Source organism: Stereum hirsutum (assembly GCF_000264905.1).
Source record: "Stereum hirsutum FP-91666 SS1 unplaced genomic scaffold STEHIscaffold_6, whole genome shotgun sequence".
Taxonomy (NCBI): Eukaryota; Fungi; Basidiomycota; class Agaricomycetes; order Russulales; family Stereaceae; genus Stereum; species Stereum hirsutum.
Window position 1 is genome coordinate 624693 of NW_006763136.1, and position 19734 is coordinate 644426.

The window sequence follows — 19734 nt, forward strand, 5'->3', positions numbered from 1 at the left end:
TTTTTGACGTGGAGAGGTTCACCGCAAGACGGATTCGGTACATCGTCTCGAAACAAACACGAGGTTATCCGGATTTCACACAGCTCTGAGGTCACGGGCCACTTCTCCTTTCGGGTACGTCCCCAGATGACCTCTTTCGCTCCAACTCCATCAGGAAGAACATATCTTAGCGAAAAAAGAAAACAGAAGGATGGTCGACACCTCTCCTTAACTTCGGAATGCGGACCGCATTGTATGAAGGACAAGGAAGAACAAGGAACAACCACCAAGAACATCTAGTGCGTTGTATAAGTCCGCAGGGAGCTCAGAGGCTCAGCATCGAACTCATGACGACTCCATAAGTCCGGTAGACTTGCAGGTTGAACCACAAAGCGTCATCAGCGATTCCCATGATCGCCATTCAAGCAAATCCGAAGGTCGATCCAGCACTAACATACCAATAATCACAGCCAGTAATGTATCATCCTCGCACCGGACAACCGCACTCCTTCCACGACGTACAAACCAAACCGTCCCGTATCTCACCAATCAAGCCCTAACAACACCAACAGTGACTCCCAGCCCCTCACCCTCACCCAAACCCCCGTCTCTCTCAGGATTCATCCCCAATGAAATAACAGTTCGCTCCCAAGCCCACCTCGTCAACTTCACCACCTCCCGATCGTCCAGCTCCTTCGCCACTCTGAGCTCTAGTGTAACGACGAGCGATTGTGAAGCTGGCGCGCCCGTGCCATGTGCGAGAGGATCTTGTTCGGCGGGGGTGAGTTGCCAGATGTGGGGTGGCGGGAGATGTAGGACTTGAGGGTGGCGTTCGATCTGTTTTGTCGTTGGAGAGTAGAGCAGTGAGCCGATTAATGTCAAGTAAAGAGGAAGAGGTATGCGTACCTCGCGCATCCCACGTAAGAAACTCTCCATCCTATTTCCCGGAATCCCTCTCTGCGGCGAGATCTGCAATAGAACCGCACCGAGCGCCACACAAGCCGGATACGCAAGCTTGAACATCGTGGCCGCCTCTACTGTGGCCAGTAGCAGGTCGAATGCCCTGTGTTGTGTTCTAGCCAACAAACAAGCTCAGTGAATAAGTGTGCGATTGACTGTTTGAAGAAGGGCCAGTGGGTAGACTTACGGCGAAACAAGATTCGGGACCAAGAAGACGAATAAAGCTGTAAGGATAGGCGCGAGCGAATATGGGTTCGAGAGCGTTCGCGTGAGGTGTGATGGAGGGTCTGTGTGGTGATATGTGGCGTATTTTGATCGGGTGGGGTTCAGGATGGATTGGAGGGAGGGTAGATGGTTGCCTGTGACTGTTTTCCGTGTCAGGAATTTCAGGAGTTAGTAGTCGAAAATAAGGAGAATAGAGAACAATAACTGACTGTTGACTAGTTTTCGGTGTGTTCCGAAGAGGACACCGTTCGCGAGCATGCAGATGAAAGCGACGAACGTCAGAATAACCGGGAAGTCGATCCTGTAAACATGATTGTTTAGTCCTAAGCGTGATACTGAACACATTGATCAGAGCTTACCCATAGAGCTCGACGTCCTCGTCACCTGGGTGGTGGTGATGACCCTCTCCGCCACCCGAAGACAGCAACACATGCTCCACCGTCTCCTTGAACACGTACACCGCCGAAAACATGAGATACACAGCCTGCGAAAATATCAAGACCGTCTCCAGTCTCGCGTTCCTACAAACAAATAAACAACGGTCACAAATTAGTCTCTGATAGGCACCAAGAATACGTTAGTTCACATACCCGTATGGTCTCCTCAACGGTGACTGGCTGGATGATTTGCTCAGGTACGCAGGCAACACCCTACCCACAGCGACTCCGAACGAGTCGAACACGACCCAATAACCCAGGCCCGTACACGAAAGCGCCCCAACTTGTTGCCCAGCGACCCATATCCACGCCCCGAGAGCAAAAGACCCTATCGAGGCTATCGCCGCCTCGGTCCTGATCCCACCACTTTGCGCCACGGGCAATCCGGACCTCGAGTCCGAAAGCGAAGTACTTGAAGTCGAAGGAGACGGAAGTTTTGTATTTGTGTTTGTGTTGAACGAAGAAGAAGCAGAAATAGCCACGGAAGACTGTGAAGCGGAAGGCGTCCATGGCGAGACGGGCATAGGCGTAGGCTGACTCTGCAGCTGCTGCTCGGCACCCGGTTCGAGAAAAGAAAAGAAATTATGGGACAATGAATGTTTGTGATGATGGCCTCGTCTCGAGGCGCGGGGACCGCTGGGGCCCGCGGATCCATTGGAAGAATACGAAGGTGTTGAGGGAAGGGCGTCGGGTGGAGGGCGGCCTCCGAAGGTGAACCCTTCTCCGAGTTTGTGCCGCGCGACGTTGGGTGATGCACTTGGCATGGGAAGACTGCTGGGGAGTGAGGCGTCCTGATAATCTGCATTAAACTCGACCTCCTGGGCACCGTCTTCTGCAATGGAGGTTTGGGGAAGGGAGCCAGGGCGAGGAAAGAATATCGATAAATTACGGGAGTGAAGGCGGGAGTGTCTCCGGTTGGAGGGCGATGGTGCGGAGGAAGAAGGTGGGAGTGAGAGAGGAGATTCCAGAGGGTTTTGTGAGAGTGAGCCATTCCGCCCATGGGTATGTGGGGAACTTCCGTTGGAAAGTTGGGGTGCGGTGGCGGAAGGGGGTAAGGGTGAGTTGCTCGAGCTGCGGGAATGACCGTGCACTGAACGAGGGAAGTTGGCCGCTGTGGCTGATTTAGGGAGCGGTGGTGGGGGTGTCGAACCGTCTGTCGAGTACGAGGGGAACGAGGACGAAAGCGGAGAAGGTGATGGGGGTAAAAACGAACCACCAGAGACAGAACGGGCGCGTGCGTGCGAGGGAGAGTTGAGGTGCAGATGTGACGGTGCAGAGAATGAGGTACGGAATGGAGATGCTGACGCGGGGTAGCTGGCACCGTTAGTTCCGCCGTGAAAGCTGTTGCGGTATGAACCGGCAGAGGGTGGGGATACCGAGACACCATTCGAGGTCGGTGTTGACGGTACTCGTGGGCGAGGGATGGGGATGCGCTCGCTGTGTTCGTGGCTGTCCGCCGTACCGTTCATCTCCTTCCCAATGTCTACCTCAATCTCAATCGCATCTCCATTCGGTAGAATGACCACATTGTCGTCCTCCTCTTTACTAGACTTTCTGCGGTGCATTGAAGTCATATTATCCGGTCAAGCCACCACCGAGGTATAAGACTGAGGTACCAAGGTCATCAGGATGAGCTCATATGGACAGGACAGCCCGAACGTACCGACAGCTTTGAAGAACAGTTACGCGACGAAGTCTCGAGCCTCGCCCTCAATGACCAGAATGCGTCGGATAGTAGGCTCTAAGAGAGCCAAAAGTCACCACAACAGTAGGACAGCCTACAAATGAATGCATTTGAACGCGTTCAGGCATGAAGCAGTAGTATAATGCGGGGTTGAACCTGTACTCACCGACGGAGTTCAACGCCGATAAGAGTTTACTTTCTTTTATACCAATTCGCAGGACTCACGGACACGAAAATGAGTGGGGACCGTCCGCAAAGGTCTTGCTGGCAACTGATGGGGTACTGTTCTTGCACAAGAGCTGGAATTGGACTCTGACTTGATCCTCAGGCCGCCAACTTCTTCCGTCACGTGAAGTCGACATGCCAAGCTGTGGCCCACTAAGGTGATTAATATTTGAAACCCGGAGCGTTATAACTTGTCGGCCCCATTCTTACAACTTGAATGGCAGCAACTCAGCTCACAGGGCAGAACTGACAAGGTACTGTTCAATAGAAACATTGAAGGCGAGGACGACTTATAGCAGCTGTGGCAACAATAATGGGTGTGGCACCGTGTGAGAAAGGACACAACACTACACAATTGTAACACAACAGCTCAACTTGAACTTCTTTGAACTTGTTGGATGCACAACCATAACCAACTATTTGTTCTGATCGCTTGCTCATATTATACACGTTTCTTCTGGCCTCCCACAGTCAGACCTATAGGACGGGAAGACAGTCGTTCCCTTACGTTTCTTTAGCTGGCGACACAATCTCTGCTTCCTACTCTTACCCCTCCCATCGCAATGTCCCGGTCTACCTCACCTCGCACCGGGGACCATACCGTACGCTATACCTATACACTTCGGCCACCGTCTTGTTCTTGGCTCATCAGGTTTATTCTGCAGGGGATCCCTACACCTCAATCGGACCCTCAGGCTGCTCCAGGCACACGCATAGCGAGAAACAACTTTGAGCGCGCTCTGCTCAAGTTACCTCAAAAGTACATTCCCGACTCGGCTTTCGCGAGCGATGCAGAGCTGGACAGGATCAACCGTGTCTCGGGCATCCCAGAGGACCAGCTTGCTGCTGCTCGCAAACATTACCATGAACAATGCGACATTATGTTCCCGACTCAAACCATCCGGACTATGGGGGTAAGTCGTTCCTTCTCGCCTACGGCTCCGTGCACGGTTGATTTGACGGCCTGGTATGTTGTTTTAGTTCAAACCCAGTAAGGGCGAGCGTGTCCGCCTCTTTGAGATTCCCGACAGTGATTTGTCGATTCGCCTTTGGGACGGCGGGCTCGAAGCGCAAGGCCAATACTTCCTCGACTTCATTAACACTCAATCCGGTCTCGCTCAAAACAGTCCTCACGACTGGGTCCTCTATTCTCAATACCCCGACAATGGGCCTTTCTACAACGACCGGCTCAAGTCGTGGGAGGAGGCGTGGGGGTTCTCTAAAGAAAAAATTCTCCCCGGAGAGGAGAAGTTCAGTATCGGGCAGGGTGCATGGTGTGGCTTGGAGCGTCCTGGTGTAGACGAAGTATTCTGGTTCGCGATCCCGGGGAGGCGGCTTCCCCATGCTACCACTGGCCCCCGCGTCATGGTTGATCAAGGGAAGGAAGGCGTAGCGCAGGGATGAACCTGTTTGATGGTCATTGTCATTGTTTTGTATTCGTTCTCGTTGCTATCGTATCCAAGTTGTTACTCCAAGTTGTATCCACCGTATCTCTGCCAGATTGTCCATTCCCATGCAGCCATCGCGTTTGATCATGTAAACCCTCTCCCTCTCCAGAGGAGCAGGGATTCACGAACCTGCGAAGAATAACACAATGTCCCCCGAGATACCGAGAGCAGGATGAGGAAAAGGACGACCTGTGAGTTTGTGAGGTCGAGTCGTTCGTAGCTGAGCCACACGGCCGATGCCGGTGGCGTAAATGTCCGTGACCGCCACAACCAACCGAAGTTTGCACTCAACAGTCCAAGCACTGATAGGCACTGATATTAGGGTATCTGTATACTAGTACAGACCAATTAAGATAGATAAAATATCCCAGGGAACCCACGAGCCAAAAAAAAAAAGAATACAACGACTCCTGGTCACACAGTATGGCCCTAGACGCCTATGCCGCGCATCATCGTCCACGGCCAGCAGAGAGGTTTTGTCTTGAGACTATGAGCGGCGAAGAGACTTGTCAGCGTGATTGAGGACCTCAACGAAGAATTCTGACTAACCTCTTCTCAAGCTTCACGGCTTCTCGATACTCTTCATCGTCCATCAGCTCATCTTCGAACGCCTCCTTCACCTTCTTACACACATCGAACTTCTCCCCCGCACGCTCCGTCTGTCGCCGCTCCATCTTGATCTCCTGAAGGTGCGAAACCGCCCACTCACCGAGCGCATGCTCCGATTCTGGTGTGAGTGGCGCATCGGAGGTGACGAGATCCTGATATGCGGATACGAGCCAATTCGAGACGACATACGTCCGCCCGAGGACAAGTTTGTCGACCGCCGTTCGGGATTGTTTACTAAGCACCTCGATCGCCTTCTTGCGGAGATCGTCGAAGTGCCATTGTGTGGCGAGCGCGAGCACAGAGAGCCAGCCGTCGCTGTTAGAGTCCAGACTCGGCATCGAGATAGACCTACCCTCCATTTCGTCAGGGCGGATTCGTCAGTTTGAGCAGTGGGCATTGGCTCACTCGGGACAGAGAGCCTCAACGAAGAACGCAAAGTCTTTGGCAGTGATAGTGGCGGGTAAGTGGATCGGGTTTGAGTCGCTGCTGCCTTCAGGTTCGTGCGCCTCTGAGGGTAGGAGAAACATCCCGGAAAAGAGGGAGTCTGGCGTTGATTCGAGACGACGACGAGGAACGCGGAAGATGGTGTTCTCTGCCTACAACCAGTTGGAAGACAGCGGTGTAAGTCCTGAGTCTTTTTCAAGATGAGAAAAACAAGCGTACGAGGAAAGTGACAGTTTCTGAGTAGGCAGACATTGTGCTCGAACTCGCACTCGATGGAGACCCGACAGTTGTTGAGTAGGACCATTGTGAGCGACCACAATATTCTTCATTTTGACTTGGCATCGGCAACGACGAGCTCGGTAGCTACAGAAAGCGTCGCCAAAGGGAGCCGACGACGTAAATAAGAAGAAGGAATGGTTGAAATATATGTGAGAACTTACTGGTGCAGTGACGATGGACTTGAGCGACGTCGACGCCACCGACGTCTGGGTGAGACATCCGTTACTCTGAGAGACAGTCATGGCGTATGCTGGAGGAGGACGTGTGGGGCGGGTAGTCTTATAATAGTCTCACGGTAAGGAAGTGGGGGCGGGGGAGATGAAGAGGGCAAAGAACGACGACTGGCGGAAGCGATATATATTCTTGGCGTCGCTTGCAGGGACCGAGCACGATACCTTGAACTGTAAAAAAATGTACGGCCACCCGCCCTCGCTAGACGCACATAGAGCATCTAGACGGAGAGGCGAGAACATGCTTTGAGCATCCGAGCGTTTCATGAAGTTCTTCACTACAAATAACCAGGACGAATCAAGGGGGGACAGGAGGGAAGCCCGAGCCTATTGGATGATCAGTGTGAGATCGAGGAAACCTTGAGACATCCCTCGGAGCTTGTGCAGGTGGGCCGGAGCAGAATCAGGAGATGGAGGTGCGTATTTGTAGTCGATTTGTAGTGGAACAACATCGGCGCCTGGGTAAAATCGTCGTATTTGTAGTGGAAAAAAGATCGAGTACAAATGCGATGGGGATGCATGCGCATCGATAGGTCCCTTTTGCGTGTTCAGGCAACTTGGAAGTTTTCCATACTGCGCAGAATACAAATTTCCCTGAGCATATGATGCGACCGTCGAGGATGTCGGACGACAGAGACATCGTCGTTACTCGTGCGCCGGATGGGAAAGCTGCAGATGAAGTGGGAAGCTCTTTCTCTTGGCGGTACTGCCACCGTGGCGAGTATTTGTATATATTTGCGCACCCCGCCACAACGGGTGCGGTGGTTTGGCCAAAAGCAAATATCCTCTTTTTCTTCCGAATCAACCTACGTTCCTCCTACAGACTGAAGTCGACCTGGAAAAACTCCCCCGAATTATGTAGAGGATTGATATATCTTTCAACCTTTCAGGAGCTATTTGCGTCGTCGGACCGGATCGTCTCATCATGGGTCGACCTCACAGTTACACTGGTTTCAAGTTGACAGCGGCGGTACGGTCAGTAAACCGACATCGGTCTCCTAGCTGCGACAGCCTCGCGACCGATTCATGAGCCACCCACTGACACCCACAGCCTCAACTTCAGCATTGCGAGCTACTAGCGTTGCTCCCCACGGAGTCCGAACCTCCATTTGTTCGTACTCGGGTACAGTCACGGTGCCTCCTTCAAGTTCCCCTACAAATCCCTCTCCACGTATCAAGCATCTATTAGACTCACCAGTACCCTTCTCCCAGATTTCCATCTTGCTGTCGAGGATTCTGCTCCGAGCTTCTGCGATTTTCTAATCGTTGTTTGCTCACTTCTTCCGCCGTCGAAGTCTGCTTGTCTAACCGCAACCGTGAGCGAAGCTGAGGATGCGACTGACGTCGTAGCATGATCTTCTTCATCTCTCTCCGCTGGCGGCGGCTGCGCCGATCCTGTTTCTATGGCGCGCCAGCGCCTCGAGGGATCGGGTGAACTCGGATTGCAGGTAGGAACGTCGATCGAATTTGCTTGGGTCCTTCGACTTCTGCGTTGACCGCATATGAAGGACAACACCCTGACAAGCATACTTAAACCGCACATCCCGCAGTTTTTGTTTGTGTATATGAATACAACGTACACCGTCGTGGCGACGACACGGTAACAGCATGTCTTCGGCCTGCTCAGACCAGGCGAACGAGAGTACCTGAGAGCCGTTTGGAGCGAAGAATGTACTTACGAGAAAGGTGATGGTCTCGATATTGGTGGTAAGGGTCCGTCGGACAGGAAAATTTTATTGCTGCATCTTCCACTAGGTTGTTCGCTCCTTGCTGAACGGCAGCGGTAGCGAGCATCAAGAAGCAAGCAACTAAGGCGACCCCGCGTAACATTACCTTCTCCGGGAGCAACACCCTCCAGCATCGGCTCCCCCGAGTTCCTTCGTTGCTCCATCGAATCAGGCTTCCTAATAAAGCTGAGGCTCCTCCGAGGGGAGGATCAGTCGTTTGGTATTGCTCGTGGATAGTCATGAAATGACATCACAAGTGCATTGATAGTCGGATCCCGAGCATATGGCATGAGTAGGCTCGTGCAATTCTCGAGGACTTTCACCTCGTTACAGGGTGGAGAGCACGAAATGCTTACATAGAAGTTTCCACTGACGAGTCTTCTATGTGGATATCATGCTCACACTCTGATGGGTCGAGAGGAACCTGACCGTTCAGGCCGTCGAGCAGTCTCACAAAGGCAGAGTGGACGGGACTTCAACGTTTCAACCGTGCAAGCGAGGGTCATCGTAGTCATCGTAGGAACGCATCTGCTAACTTTGCTCTTGCTCTGGTACAGTGACATCTCTTCCTTCTACATACGCTCGTCTATATCGTGGTATATATAATATATTTAACACGGGATAAATAGACGGCAAACATTTAAACTCAAAGAGGACCCCGCGCACTACAACATCGTTGCATCCATTATACATATCGTAATATCTAATTATTTATCGTAAGTTCCACCAAGTCCATCGAACAATCGACCCTACTCTTACTCTTCATCCTCGTCAGCATCCCCAGCCCTTGCGTCCACCGCCTTCATCGTCAAAGCTTGCCACGCCATAGCCGCTCCTACCCCAATCAGAAGCACTTCCTGCGCCACAAAACCAGGTACGACCTCATACGGACCTGTGAAGGCTTTCACCAGTTTGAGGAGGGTGATGATGTATCGAGCGAAATCTAGGATTGCCGCCATACGATGCCTATATAGAGTCAAAGATAAGTATGCGATACAGAGAAGACAATAGCAGTGATAATCGAATCGACGAAGGAACGACTTACCTGCCCCCAAACAGGCCGGTCCTTTTGTTTAGCAGGAACTGGAACAGAGGCCCCACTAGCTCCGGAGGTGTGGATAATGCTGAGCTGAACCTGTTCATGGACGAAAGCTCATCGCCCGTCGGATCTGGAGACATTGACGGCTCAAGGATATAGTGTGAGTAAGGGTAGAACAAGAAATACACCGCAAGTGCGACGTAAAGCTATACATATCAAAAAAGCGAAAGCCATGGTGTATCAGTCGGAAGGCACGGTCATTCGAAAGGACAGCGACTTTGAAGGAAATTTGATGAACTCACACTAGCCATGACTCGCCAATCTGTCCTCCTATCCAACCGTGCACTCGCCCTCTCCTTGTGTGACTCCCTCATCCTCCTCAACACCGGGACCTTCACCCTCACCCACTGTAACTCCTTCCACGTCCTTCCGAGAACGACCCACTCTAATTCTAGCCGGAATACGGTCTTCGTCATGAATACCGTCGGCAACACAGCAAAGATATACAGCGAGCCTGTAAAAAGGTAGGCTACAGCTCTCTGAATTATTTTTGTGCCTCTCAGGGCTTTGATGTTTGTGAAGTCGGAGACGATATGCTCGATCAAGTTGACCAGGGCAGCAAGGAAGATAGAAAGAGCGATGATTGAGGACCCGAAAAGGCTTATACCGAAAGCGGATGTGCGGGTGTACCAGTAATGAATGTCCACGACGTGAATGACGAACATGAGGAAGTAGCTGTATGGGACCCAAACGATATTTTTAGCACAAATTACTAGGATGAAGACGTAGTAGAGAATTCATACTTCACGACGTCAACCGCGAGGCGCCGTATAGGATGTCTGTTTTCATCGAATCGATGACCGGCTATTCCATCTATACCGTTGTGTTCGAACCGGTGAGTATGAGTTATATCAGACCAAAAGACTACAGTATCAGGACGCACTCATCAATTCCGCTATATCTTGCATCTTGTGGCTCTCGTACTTAGTCTGATTGTGTGCAAAGACATCCGGACGTGAACCAGCGGCGAATGGGGACGACAGGGATATATGATGCGGTCGCTTTGAAGAAAATGAGATCTTCCAGGTGACGTCCACATATCCTTCATCTGTGTCTGAAGAGGGCCATAAGCACAGGAGAATCACCAAATCTACATCGCAGAAGAGATTTACCATCCATATCCGAAGGGAGCGAGACCCAATGCTTGCTGTCTGCGGTTTCGTTCCTCTCAACCATGTTCGTGCAGTTCTCCCGATTCACAGGAACAGGAACAAGATCCTAATCGAATGGAACCACAACTATCAGCGAGAGCTACAAAACAACAGACATCGAAACATCATACCAAGGGTCCCGCAGCCCATGGCGCTGTATACAAAGACGGTGGGTATACCCATTCCGTCTCGCCCTCTCCATCCTCCTTCGTCACCTTCATCCGCATGTCCCAGTGTCCATTCTCCGAGTATCGACGTTGACACCACTTCTGCCCCGGACCGAGATATGTAGATTCGAATGGGTCAGAACACTATGCGTCCGAGATGTTATAACTCATTAGCACATCTATACATGTCGGAATCGAATCTCCTAATGCTATAGAGAAAGAGGAGAACCCACATGTGACATCTTCATTCGTTTGTATGCATCGTTGAACGCTGTGAGATTGAAAGGCCTTGTCTCGTCAATCACGACGAGCTGTGACCTAGTGACAATAAACGGATGGTGTGAAGAATTCCTAGGAGTCCAAAAATTGGTGTTCGGGCGTCCGGTAGCAGACGCCTTGGGAGCAATTGTTGGTGACGCTATGTCGATCTCATCATCGTCATCGTACGAGTCTGTAGTTTCTTGTGTTTTTGCTTCTTCAGAGGAGGTCGTGGAAGGGTCCGAAGGCTCAGTGCCATTCGGGAAGGGAGATTCAGAGGATTCAGTGGTAGGGCCGCAGCGTGAAGGGATGGGATGGAACTCGAGAAGATTCGTCGATATGCCGAAGTGTTCTATGGCTTGGTCTGCTAGTGTGGCGTCGCCAATCTCTTCAGAGCCTAGCGGAAACCTACAAAAGCCATTCTCAGTCCCATTACATCATACTATATATCATGTGCACGTAGAAGAAGGGTACGTACGGCCATGATCGACGTGGGACCTCATCCAATGAGTTGTAAGCCCTTGAATAATTAACGAGTCTGTCTAGCGGAGACGGCGAAGAAGGTATGAGGATAAATGAACCTCTGAGGTCCATTAGTGTCAAGTTCTGTTCTCGACTACAAGTAACATCATTGTCAGTCGGACTTGATAACAGCTTCGTACGATCGGAACACGAACAAGTAGAATGGACGTACAACTTTGCTGTGGGAATTCTAAGGGGTACATCCACCCTTCTATGCTTGTCCGAAACACTCAAATCTCTAAAAACAACGTCCGAAAACAGAGGCTTCTCCAGGATCGAGTACTCAACCTCTCTTTTCTCTTCCTCCCCATCCGCATGCATAGCGAGGCTTTCCCTCCACGTCCTCTCCTCCTCCACCCCCGCCCGGATCCACACACTGACCGCCACATCAAACTTCTGATCCTTCCCCACCAAAGGCCTCACGATCCCCGATGCCACCGTCCCATTCGCATCAAAAATCTTCTCCCTATGCGGATCCTTCACGTCTTTGATTATGCCCAATATGAGCCCACCGACAAAGATCGTGACGAGCAATGCAACAACAAGGACGACAAGGAGCAAAGATATCTTTCCGATTGTCCAGCAAAGAGACCAGCAAGAGCGGCGAGGTCTGCGCGAGGGTGCGCCTGGGTCAAGAACAGGTTGCTGATGAAGCTGACCATAAGTCGCGCCGGGAGGCCCTTCGGGCATGATGAGGGGAAAAAGAAGAAGGTCAAGAGGGATACACACACACGAGTGGCCGAAATGTGCGCGCTATAAGTACTCGATGCAACTTGAAGGAGATCAAAACAGGTGATGAGCCGGTGCAAGCTGTGCTAAACCGATGCAGTGAGTCAACGGCAGTAGCCTGGGTGATCACACAAAGTGCCAAACCGTCGACGATCAGAAGGAACACAGATGTCGGAATAACTGAAGTGCTCATTCACGCACCCACAGCCAGCCGCATCGCCGAGACGCATGCTGTCTCGGGCTCACTAGTCTGACATATGAGAAGTTGAGAACAAGAGAAACTCGGGGAACCAAACAAGCTATGCAGGGTGCGCCAGAAATCGATCACGAGGCCAGCGTGTAGAGCAGTTCAACTACTATTAGCGCTAGCGCCAGCGTTATGATGAGATGGAAGTACTTTGCAAAACTGCACGCTGCCAAGACGGTCTGTTCAAGCCTTGGGCGCCACAGTATGAAACGAAGCTGACGGCACTTTGTGATGTCACGATCTTCGCCTTTATCCGAACGGGAGCCGTGTGTTGTACATATCCAAAATCCCGAAACCCAAGAAAGAAAGAAAGAAAGAAAAAATACCGATGAAATAAAGAAACGCGTCCACCAATACTGCATCCTCTCTACTCATCGTCGTCCTCCTCGCCTCCGTCTCCGCCCTCATTACCTCCTTGATCATCTTCGTCGTCATCATCGTCATTATCATCTCCGACCCCAACCGTCATATAATCATTTAAGCTGAGATTCGTATCAGCACCGTCTACCTCCAACAGACACGCTAGCAAATGATGAACGCACCAGTAAACCATCGGCTTCGTAATCTCAATGACTCTCTTCAACTCCTCGCGGAAATTCTTCTTCAGAACCTGTTCGTCCGTGAATCTAACAAATCACCCCTCCCTCGTTAGCCTCAACGTCCCATTTCACCTCACCTCATCTCAACAAAGTGACATACCGACAAACAACCGCAAACGAACGACACTTCAACAAGTCGATATCCCTACCTCGGATAGTCAGTTGGCGTTCTCATGTCGGTGAGTATGATCGACGAAGAAAACCTACGGATGATCCTTCGCCACGCCCTTAGGCGCCACCTTCAACTCGTCGTCCATCCCGAAAATATTACGTCTCGCGCCCTTCGGGTGAGGCTTGCCCTCTCCGAAGAGTTTGACGAAGGAGGGATTAGTGATGATTTTTCGGAGGCGGGTGGGGGAGTGTTGGATGTGTGACCTAGTAGCGCGGTAGGACAGATAAAGCCATAAGTGAAGGAGTACAGCAGAGAGCGATAGAATGGATGGGCTAGGTTTGGGAGGTGGGGCGTGAGAGAAGGAGGCGTACCGAATGGTGGCGAGTTCGTTCTTCCCTGGACACCACGTTCCAGCGGCAAGTAATGACTCGCCGTCTGGTTTGACTATAACGGACAGGGAATTGAGTAACGTCAACTTAGACGGGAATTCGAAACACATACTGGCTCTGTGTAGAATGTAATGACAACATGGTTAGTTCACGCTATACGTTCCGAGCATAACGGTTAACCCGGTGCTTACATGTGATCTGGCATACAATAGGTCAGTCTCGGTCCAGATGTACATAGCAAACTTCGTGTTAAAGAACACTCACACCCAGCAAAGATACCTTTCCTCCCACTCCTTGAGAAGCTCGCAGATAACCCTGTCTTATAAGGCGTCTTGTCATTGCTAAATCGTACCTACAAAACCGCGATCAATTTGAGGGGGAGCACGCTCAGCAAGAAAAGAATTGGAACGGTAAGCATACGTCGCGATATATCCTGTGAATAACGTCCTTCGGCGGGAGTGGGGGAATCTGTGGGTCCACTTCGATCAAGTCGTCCGTGAATTGTTCGACGAAGTCTTTCCATTCTTGTTCGGCGAGACGGTACACCGGCTCTACCAAGACAGAAGTCCAAACGATTCGAATAATGGACAAAGCCCGAGTCTGTGAGGAAGGACTGACCGTGCAATTTGAACCTACAGAATAAAGGAGTTCAATATGCGCAAAACACATGACAACTGGTGGAAAGGACATACCACTCCCTATCATTATGCTCCGGCACTTTTAACTCGCCTAAGAAATTGAGCGTGTTCTGTGATATTTGGCCAGCCGGAACTACGTATACGGTCGCCGCGATGAAAATCAACACACTTGCAGCAATATTCGAACACGGGACAACGACCGTGAGGAGAAGAGAAAATCACGCACCTCTGCCCGTCTTCGGTGCCTTAACGACTTTCCCCACAATCTCCTGCCCCTCTCCCAAATCCTCCTCATCGTACTCCTCATCATCCTCATCCTCATCCTTCGTCTTTCGGCGTTTCCTAGGACTCGCTTTCTTCGGGGTCGCGCTCGTCGACTTCTTCGATTTGGTTTTGGTTGGAGAGGCCGAAACACGCTTGCGTTTCTTGCTCTTCCCATTCACGTCCTTTGCGCCCTCGAAATCGAAGTCGTCCTCGTCCAACGAATCGCTATCCGGCTCTCCAGGCGCCTTCTTCGGCGCAGCATGGATATCATAATCGTCCGTATCCTCATCCAGAGCATCGCTGTCCAGCTCCTCACCCTCACGGTGACCGTCCTCGGCTTCGGATGGCTCTGCTTCGGCGTATACGTCATCTGGCTCTGGTGTGTCGATGCTGCTCAGCTCGGAAGGATCCTCTTCTTCGTCGTCTGTGTCGTATTGGACTGGTTTACGGGGCTTCTTCTGAGGCGGGCTGGCTTTGTTGTTTTTGGTACCGGCGGGCGATGCACGGCCCTTCGTCTTCACGGGTTTACTCTTCGTCGGAGTCGCTTTCGCAGGGCTAGTCTTCGTAGACCGCGGCTTCGCTTTGGTAGGTGTCGCCCCCTTCAGTTCGTCTTCATCGTCATCAGATTCGAAGTATTTCGACCGCGTCGCCGCCGTCCCAGAGTCGGAGACACGTTTATTACGCGTCGAACGCGTGTTTGTCGACATGACAGACAGATAATAGTGAGAATGAGCTGGTTTCAAGGATTTAGAACGCGTCCGCCTGAAGCACAGTGAGAGTTGAGTGAGATTGACAACTTGAAGGCGGTCGTCTTGACGCCGATGCGCACCATGGCGGGCCGAAGCCGATTCGGGCCGGCCCTTGTCGGATCGAATATTTGTGACTGATTTTCCCCCCTCATGTTGCTTGTCGACAAAATTACCGTGGATTGTTGATAGGTGTGATCCGATGGAAGCATCGGGGCATTTATTTGTTGAACGCGAATAGAGCACAATACGCGTTTCTCCGCATTCCGGAGCCGCCGTGAACATGGTTCAAGCTTCCGGGCCACAGGGGCTTTACGGTGCCACCCGACGCGACTTCAACGTTGGCCCGTTCAGCTTCAATGTTGAACGCTCCTGAAACGCCGTCGATTGTGTTGCTATATGAGGAGACAAGCTCTAACATTCGAACGCCGCAAAGTCATACCCCCATCCCTCCTAATTTTTGGTGAGTTTTCTATGGTCATGTTGGCATGCTCCGAACATTACTGAGACACCGCCAAGCGGATGCTGCGATGAGAAAGCTTGGAATGCTCGCACGCAGATTGGCAGACGTCGTTCCTTGCCATCCTCCTGTCCAAAGCTTGTCTACGTTCGTAGGTGAGTGCGTTTTGTTGTTACTTCACTCTCTCGCGCTCTATCGTCCTCGGCGTGCGTTTGGTCGATAAGCGTGAGTAAACTTCACGCGTTTGTTTACACGCCCTGCGAAACCTTTGCTTCGGGACACGGGCGTTTATAAAGCATACCTTGGATGTCACGGGAAGACAAGGCTGTAAGACCGAGCGCCTTGTATACAGCATCTGACGGCGGCTGTCGGGTTCGATCCATACAAATTCAGGAGGAGGTCAGGAGGACCATTCCGACCGTTGACGGGTATCATTTACGGCGACTCAACGCCCAACTGTCTTTCCCACCATCAGTTTCTGATCCTCTTCCATGAGATGTCTATGTTTTGTTTTACAAACCGACATGCTCGGAGCATTCAGGACTTGCACGACAAGAAATCGTCCAACGACCGCAGGTGTATTCTCCTGCGGCCGCTCCCCCAGGAGTTGAGCACCGCTGAAAGTGCATTTAGGCCTGGTCCTTAAAGACCGCTGTAGGCGCTCATTGGACGAGAACCTGCCGGACTCCCGGTCGTCGCCATCTGCCGTCCGTTTCGTCATCGCGTACCGCTATAATGCGGGGTAATACGGAGTGTTTCGACTCTGTCCTAGTCATCCCGATGGCGTCCCCCAGATAAACAAGAGTCGTTCGACTGTGAATTGGCCAGTCGGTGCTCCGTGAAGTTGTTCTTGGAGGCGGAGACGGACGTACGGAGGCGCGCGGATTGGATGGAGGCCCTATTTGCATTTTCCCCACACTTCACGTGTTAGGGGACGGCGGTCACGCGCTGCGGGGGAAAGGGGAATAGCGTGATCGGAAAGTCAAAAGACTTCAAAAGTGCGCCCGTTTTGGTCGTGCTATATAACGCTCACCACCGCCGTAAGACCATGATTACCATCCTCCCCCTTTCTTCTCTTCTTCCCATCATCTCGCGCCCTTTCACCCTTGCATTCCTCAACTCACACCATTCCCGTTTTTCCAATGGCTGAAGATATTCCTAAAATTCCTATGCATCCTATTGCTCCTCGAGTCAAGGGTCACCACAAGAAGTCCCATGTCGGACCTGACCATCGAGCGTACAGAGACGCTCATGCTGAGACTGTCGGTCACGAGTCAGATAAATGGTGGGCCAAGGTATGCAGTCTCTCCCTTGTCTCCTCACTTTTGTTCGTCCGCCCCTATTCGCCGGCTGATACGGAACATGTTCCGTGATCGGTAGATGGCTCGCGAAACCTTGTACTGGCATCGTCCATTCCACACCGTCCGCGCAGGGACTTTTGAGACCGGCGACATCCAATGGTTCCCTGAGGGCGGTCTGAACGCGTCGTACAACTGCGTCGACCGTTGGGCGTACAAGCACCCCGAAAAGGTACAGTTTGTCCTGTTCATCGATTATCCCACCCCAAACAAATGATCGCTAACCCCATCTGTTTCGTCCATCTTGCGCATGACCATACTGTTGACTTGTGACAGACCGCCATCATTTACGAAGCCGACGAACCCAACGAGGGACGCGATGTCTCGTACTCGGAGCTCCTCCGTGAAGTCTGTCGTATCGCTAATGTTCTCAAGTCTTTGGGCGTCAAGAAGGGAGATACCGTCTCGGTTTACCTTCCCATGACATGGCAGGCCGTCGCTGCTTTCCTCGCTTGCGCTCGTATCGGCGCCGTCCACTCCGTCGTCTTCGCTGGTTTCTCGGCCGAGTCTCTTCGCGATCGTGTGATCGACTGCAAGAGCAAAGTCCTTCTCACTTCGGACGAGGGCAAACGTGGAGGAAAGACGATCGCGACAAAGGCAATCGTCGATGCTGCGCTGAAGCAATGCCCCGATGTCGAACATGTTCTGGTGTTGCAGCGTACAGGAGGCGAGATTGCGTGGACTGAGGGGAGGGATAAGTGGTGGCATGAGGAGACGGCCAAGGTACCGAACTACTGCCCACCGGAAATTATGGCATCCGAGGATCCTCTGTTCATCCTCTACGTACGTGCTCTATATTTTACCTCTTCCATGTATACTTTCTGACATTTGTTATGGTTTCATTTGTAGACCTCCGGGTCGACCGGAAAGCCGAAGGGTGTGGTCCACACTACCGGCGGCTACCTCCTTGGGGCGGCCATGACCGTCAAGTATGTCTTCGACGTTCACCCGGAGGACAAGTTTGCGTGTATGGCCGACATTGGCTGGATCACCGGTCATACGTACGTGCTCTTCGTTTGTACTCCTTTTTCTATTTTCGACTTACGTTTTCTTCGCTCTCGCACTTACCAGTTACATCGTCTACGGCCCTCTTGCCAACGGTGTCTCCACTACCGTCTTCGAATCCACTCCCGTCTACCCCACTCCCTCCCGCTACTGGCAAACCGTCGAGAAACACAAACTCACCCAATTCTACTCCGCACCTACCGCCATCCGTCTCCTTCGCCGCCTTGGCTCTCATCACGTCGAGAACCACGACCTCTCAACGCTCCGTGTCCTCGGTAGCGTAGGCGAACCCATCAATCCCGAGGCATGGCACTGGTACAACGACCACGTCGGAAGGAGACAATGCGCCATCGTCGATACGTTCTGGCAGACGGAGACAGGGAGTATCGTGGTGACGCCGTTCCCTGGGGCCATCGAGACGAAGCCAGGAAGCGCGACGGTGCCCTTCTTTGGGATTGAGACGGCGATCTTAGATCCTACGACCGGGGATGTTAGTGTTTCTTCTCTTCAACGCTCACGATGTCCGTGCAGCTGACACTGGTTCTTCGTGGTAATTTTTCGTTTCCTACTTTTAGGAGCTGAAGGGGAATAATGTCGAGGGTGTGCTCGTCATCAAGAACCCTTGGCCGTCTATTGCTCGCACGGTTTATCAAGACCACCAGAGGTACCTCGAGACGTATATGAAGCCTTACCCGGGCGTGTTCTACACCGGCGACGGCGCGGGACGCGATGAGCATGGGTATATTTGGATTAAAGGCCGTGTGGACGATGTCATCAACGTGTCCGGACATAGGTTGAGTACGGCTGAGATCGAGTCGGCGTTGATCTTGCATCCCGGTGTTGCTGAGACTGCTGGTATGTTTTTTCCCTCCTTGATTGATGAATAGGTTGGCAGCTGCTGACATTTCTTGCAGTTATTGGTTCTGCGGATGAGCTGACCGGTCAAGCCGTCTTCGCATTCGTCACTCTCAAACCGTATGTCCCTTCCTATTCCCCGTTTTACAGACACCTCACTAACCAAACCCCATCTTTCCACCCACAGTGAATTCAAACACGACCCCTCCGACGAATCCGCGCTCACGAAAGAACTCACCATCCAAGTCCGCAAAGTCATCGGACCCTTCGCGGCGCCGAAGAAAGTGTACATCGTGGGCGACCTTCCGAAGACCCGTTCGGGGAAGATCATGAGAAGGATCATGAGGAAGATCGTCGCGGGTGAGGCGGATCAGTTGGGCGATCTGAGTACTTTGGCGGATCCGAGTGTGGTGGAGGTTATTAAGGCGAAGGTCGCGGAGTCGTCGTGAGTTGTGAGTCGTGGGATGGTTGAGTGCTGAGGGGTGAGGGGTGAGGGGGCGGGCTATGATAGACTCTTTGTCCTTTGTCTCATGTCTTCGTTCCATGCTATATGTTTTATGTCTTAATTTCTCTTTGTCTGGGGCTTTGGGCGCGCAGGGGATCAAATCGGGGAAGGAAGGAGTTCGGCGGCTTCGTGGCTTCGTACGTTGATCGTAAGCTTGTGTAGTGTATGATATAGCGGTATATTTGTAGCGCAAATTATATATATGTCTTGTCTCTTTCTCCCTCTTTGTCGACAGCAGCGTGTACGGAAGTTCGTTGAAACTTGATTGCGAGTTGGGGTAGGTCGGGCGTCGGACGAGTGGCCCGTGGCGCCACAGGGGCTGTCCGTTACTCATGGTAAAACCCTGCAAAATACATGACAGTCTGAACGTACCACAAGAAATT

General features: G+C 51.9%; 6 protein-coding genes across 6 annotated transcripts; 2 read left to right on the top strand and 4 right to left on the bottom strand.

The window, feature by feature from the left end:
• Positions 1-528: 528 nt before the first annotated feature.
• On the bottom strand, positions 529-3175 carry STEHIDRAFT_110451 (uncharacterized protein; the record flags this gene model as incomplete). The annotated part of the gene is made up of 6 exons (XM_007303406.1): positions 529-816; positions 886-1054; positions 1127-1304; positions 1374-1465; positions 1524-1685; positions 1755-3175. The coding sequence occupies 6 exons, from the start codon at positions 3173-3175 to the stop codon at positions 529-531; spliced, it is 2310 nt and encodes a 769-aa protein (XP_007303468.1).
• Positions 3176-4068: 893 nt separating this feature from the next.
• On the top strand, positions 4069-4973 carry STEHIDRAFT_168002 (uncharacterized protein). Its single transcript, XM_007303407.1, has 3 exons — positions 4069-4112; positions 4176-4424; positions 4492-4973. Exons 1-3 carry the CDS (start codon positions 4074-4076, stop codon positions 4912-4914), a joined length of 711 nt encoding a protein of 236 aa, XP_007303469.1. The 5' UTR covers positions 4069-4073; the 3' UTR covers positions 4915-4973.
• Positions 4974-5295: 322 nt separating this feature from the next.
• On the bottom strand, positions 5296-6538 carry STEHIDRAFT_168003 (uncharacterized protein). Its single transcript, XM_007303408.1, has 5 exons — positions 6452-6538; positions 6231-6374; positions 5973-6163; positions 5508-5915; positions 5296-5445 (listed from the first exon to the last, which is right to left on the bottom strand). Exons 1-5 carry the CDS (start codon positions 6530-6532, stop codon positions 5388-5390), a joined length of 882 nt encoding a protein of 293 aa, XP_007303470.1. The 5' UTR covers positions 6533-6538; the 3' UTR covers positions 5296-5387.
• Positions 6539-8828: 2290 nt separating this feature from the next.
• On the bottom strand, positions 8829-12143 carry STEHIDRAFT_168004 (uncharacterized protein). Its single transcript, XM_007303409.1, has 10 exons — positions 11617-12143; positions 11401-11538; positions 10898-11330; positions 10629-10808; positions 10459-10564; positions 10230-10400; positions 10090-10159; positions 9589-10021; positions 9293-9492; positions 8829-9213 (listed from the first exon to the last, which is right to left on the bottom strand). Exons 1-10 carry the CDS (start codon positions 12132-12134, stop codon positions 9003-9005), a joined length of 2460 nt encoding a protein of 819 aa, XP_007303471.1. The 5' UTR covers positions 12135-12143; the 3' UTR covers positions 8829-9002.
• A 560-nt stretch (positions 12144-12703) lies between these two features.
• On the bottom strand, positions 12704-15129 carry STEHIDRAFT_96192 (uncharacterized protein; the record flags this gene model as incomplete). The annotated part of the gene is made up of 10 exons (XM_007303410.1): positions 12704-12902; positions 12963-13046; positions 13120-13164; positions 13227-13394; positions 13503-13575; positions 13785-13872; positions 13941-14071; positions 14139-14152; positions 14213-14291; positions 14385-15129. 10 exons carry the CDS (start codon positions 15127-15129, stop codon positions 12788-12790), a joined length of 1542 nt encoding a protein of 513 aa, XP_007303472.1. The 3' UTR covers positions 12704-12787.
• A 1565-nt stretch (positions 15130-16694) lies between these two features.
• STEHIDRAFT_78016 (acetate--CoA ligase) lies at positions 16695-19573 on the top strand. Its single transcript, XM_007303215.1, has 8 exons — positions 16695-16923; positions 17009-17158; positions 17263-17769; positions 17836-17987; positions 18058-18481; positions 18567-18846; positions 18906-18966; positions 19034-19573. Exons 1-8 carry the CDS (start codon positions 16771-16773, stop codon positions 19293-19295), a joined length of 1989 nt encoding a protein of 662 aa, XP_007303277.1. The 5' UTR covers positions 16695-16770; the 3' UTR covers positions 19296-19573.
• The last annotated feature ends 161 nt before the right edge of the window (positions 19574-19734 follow it).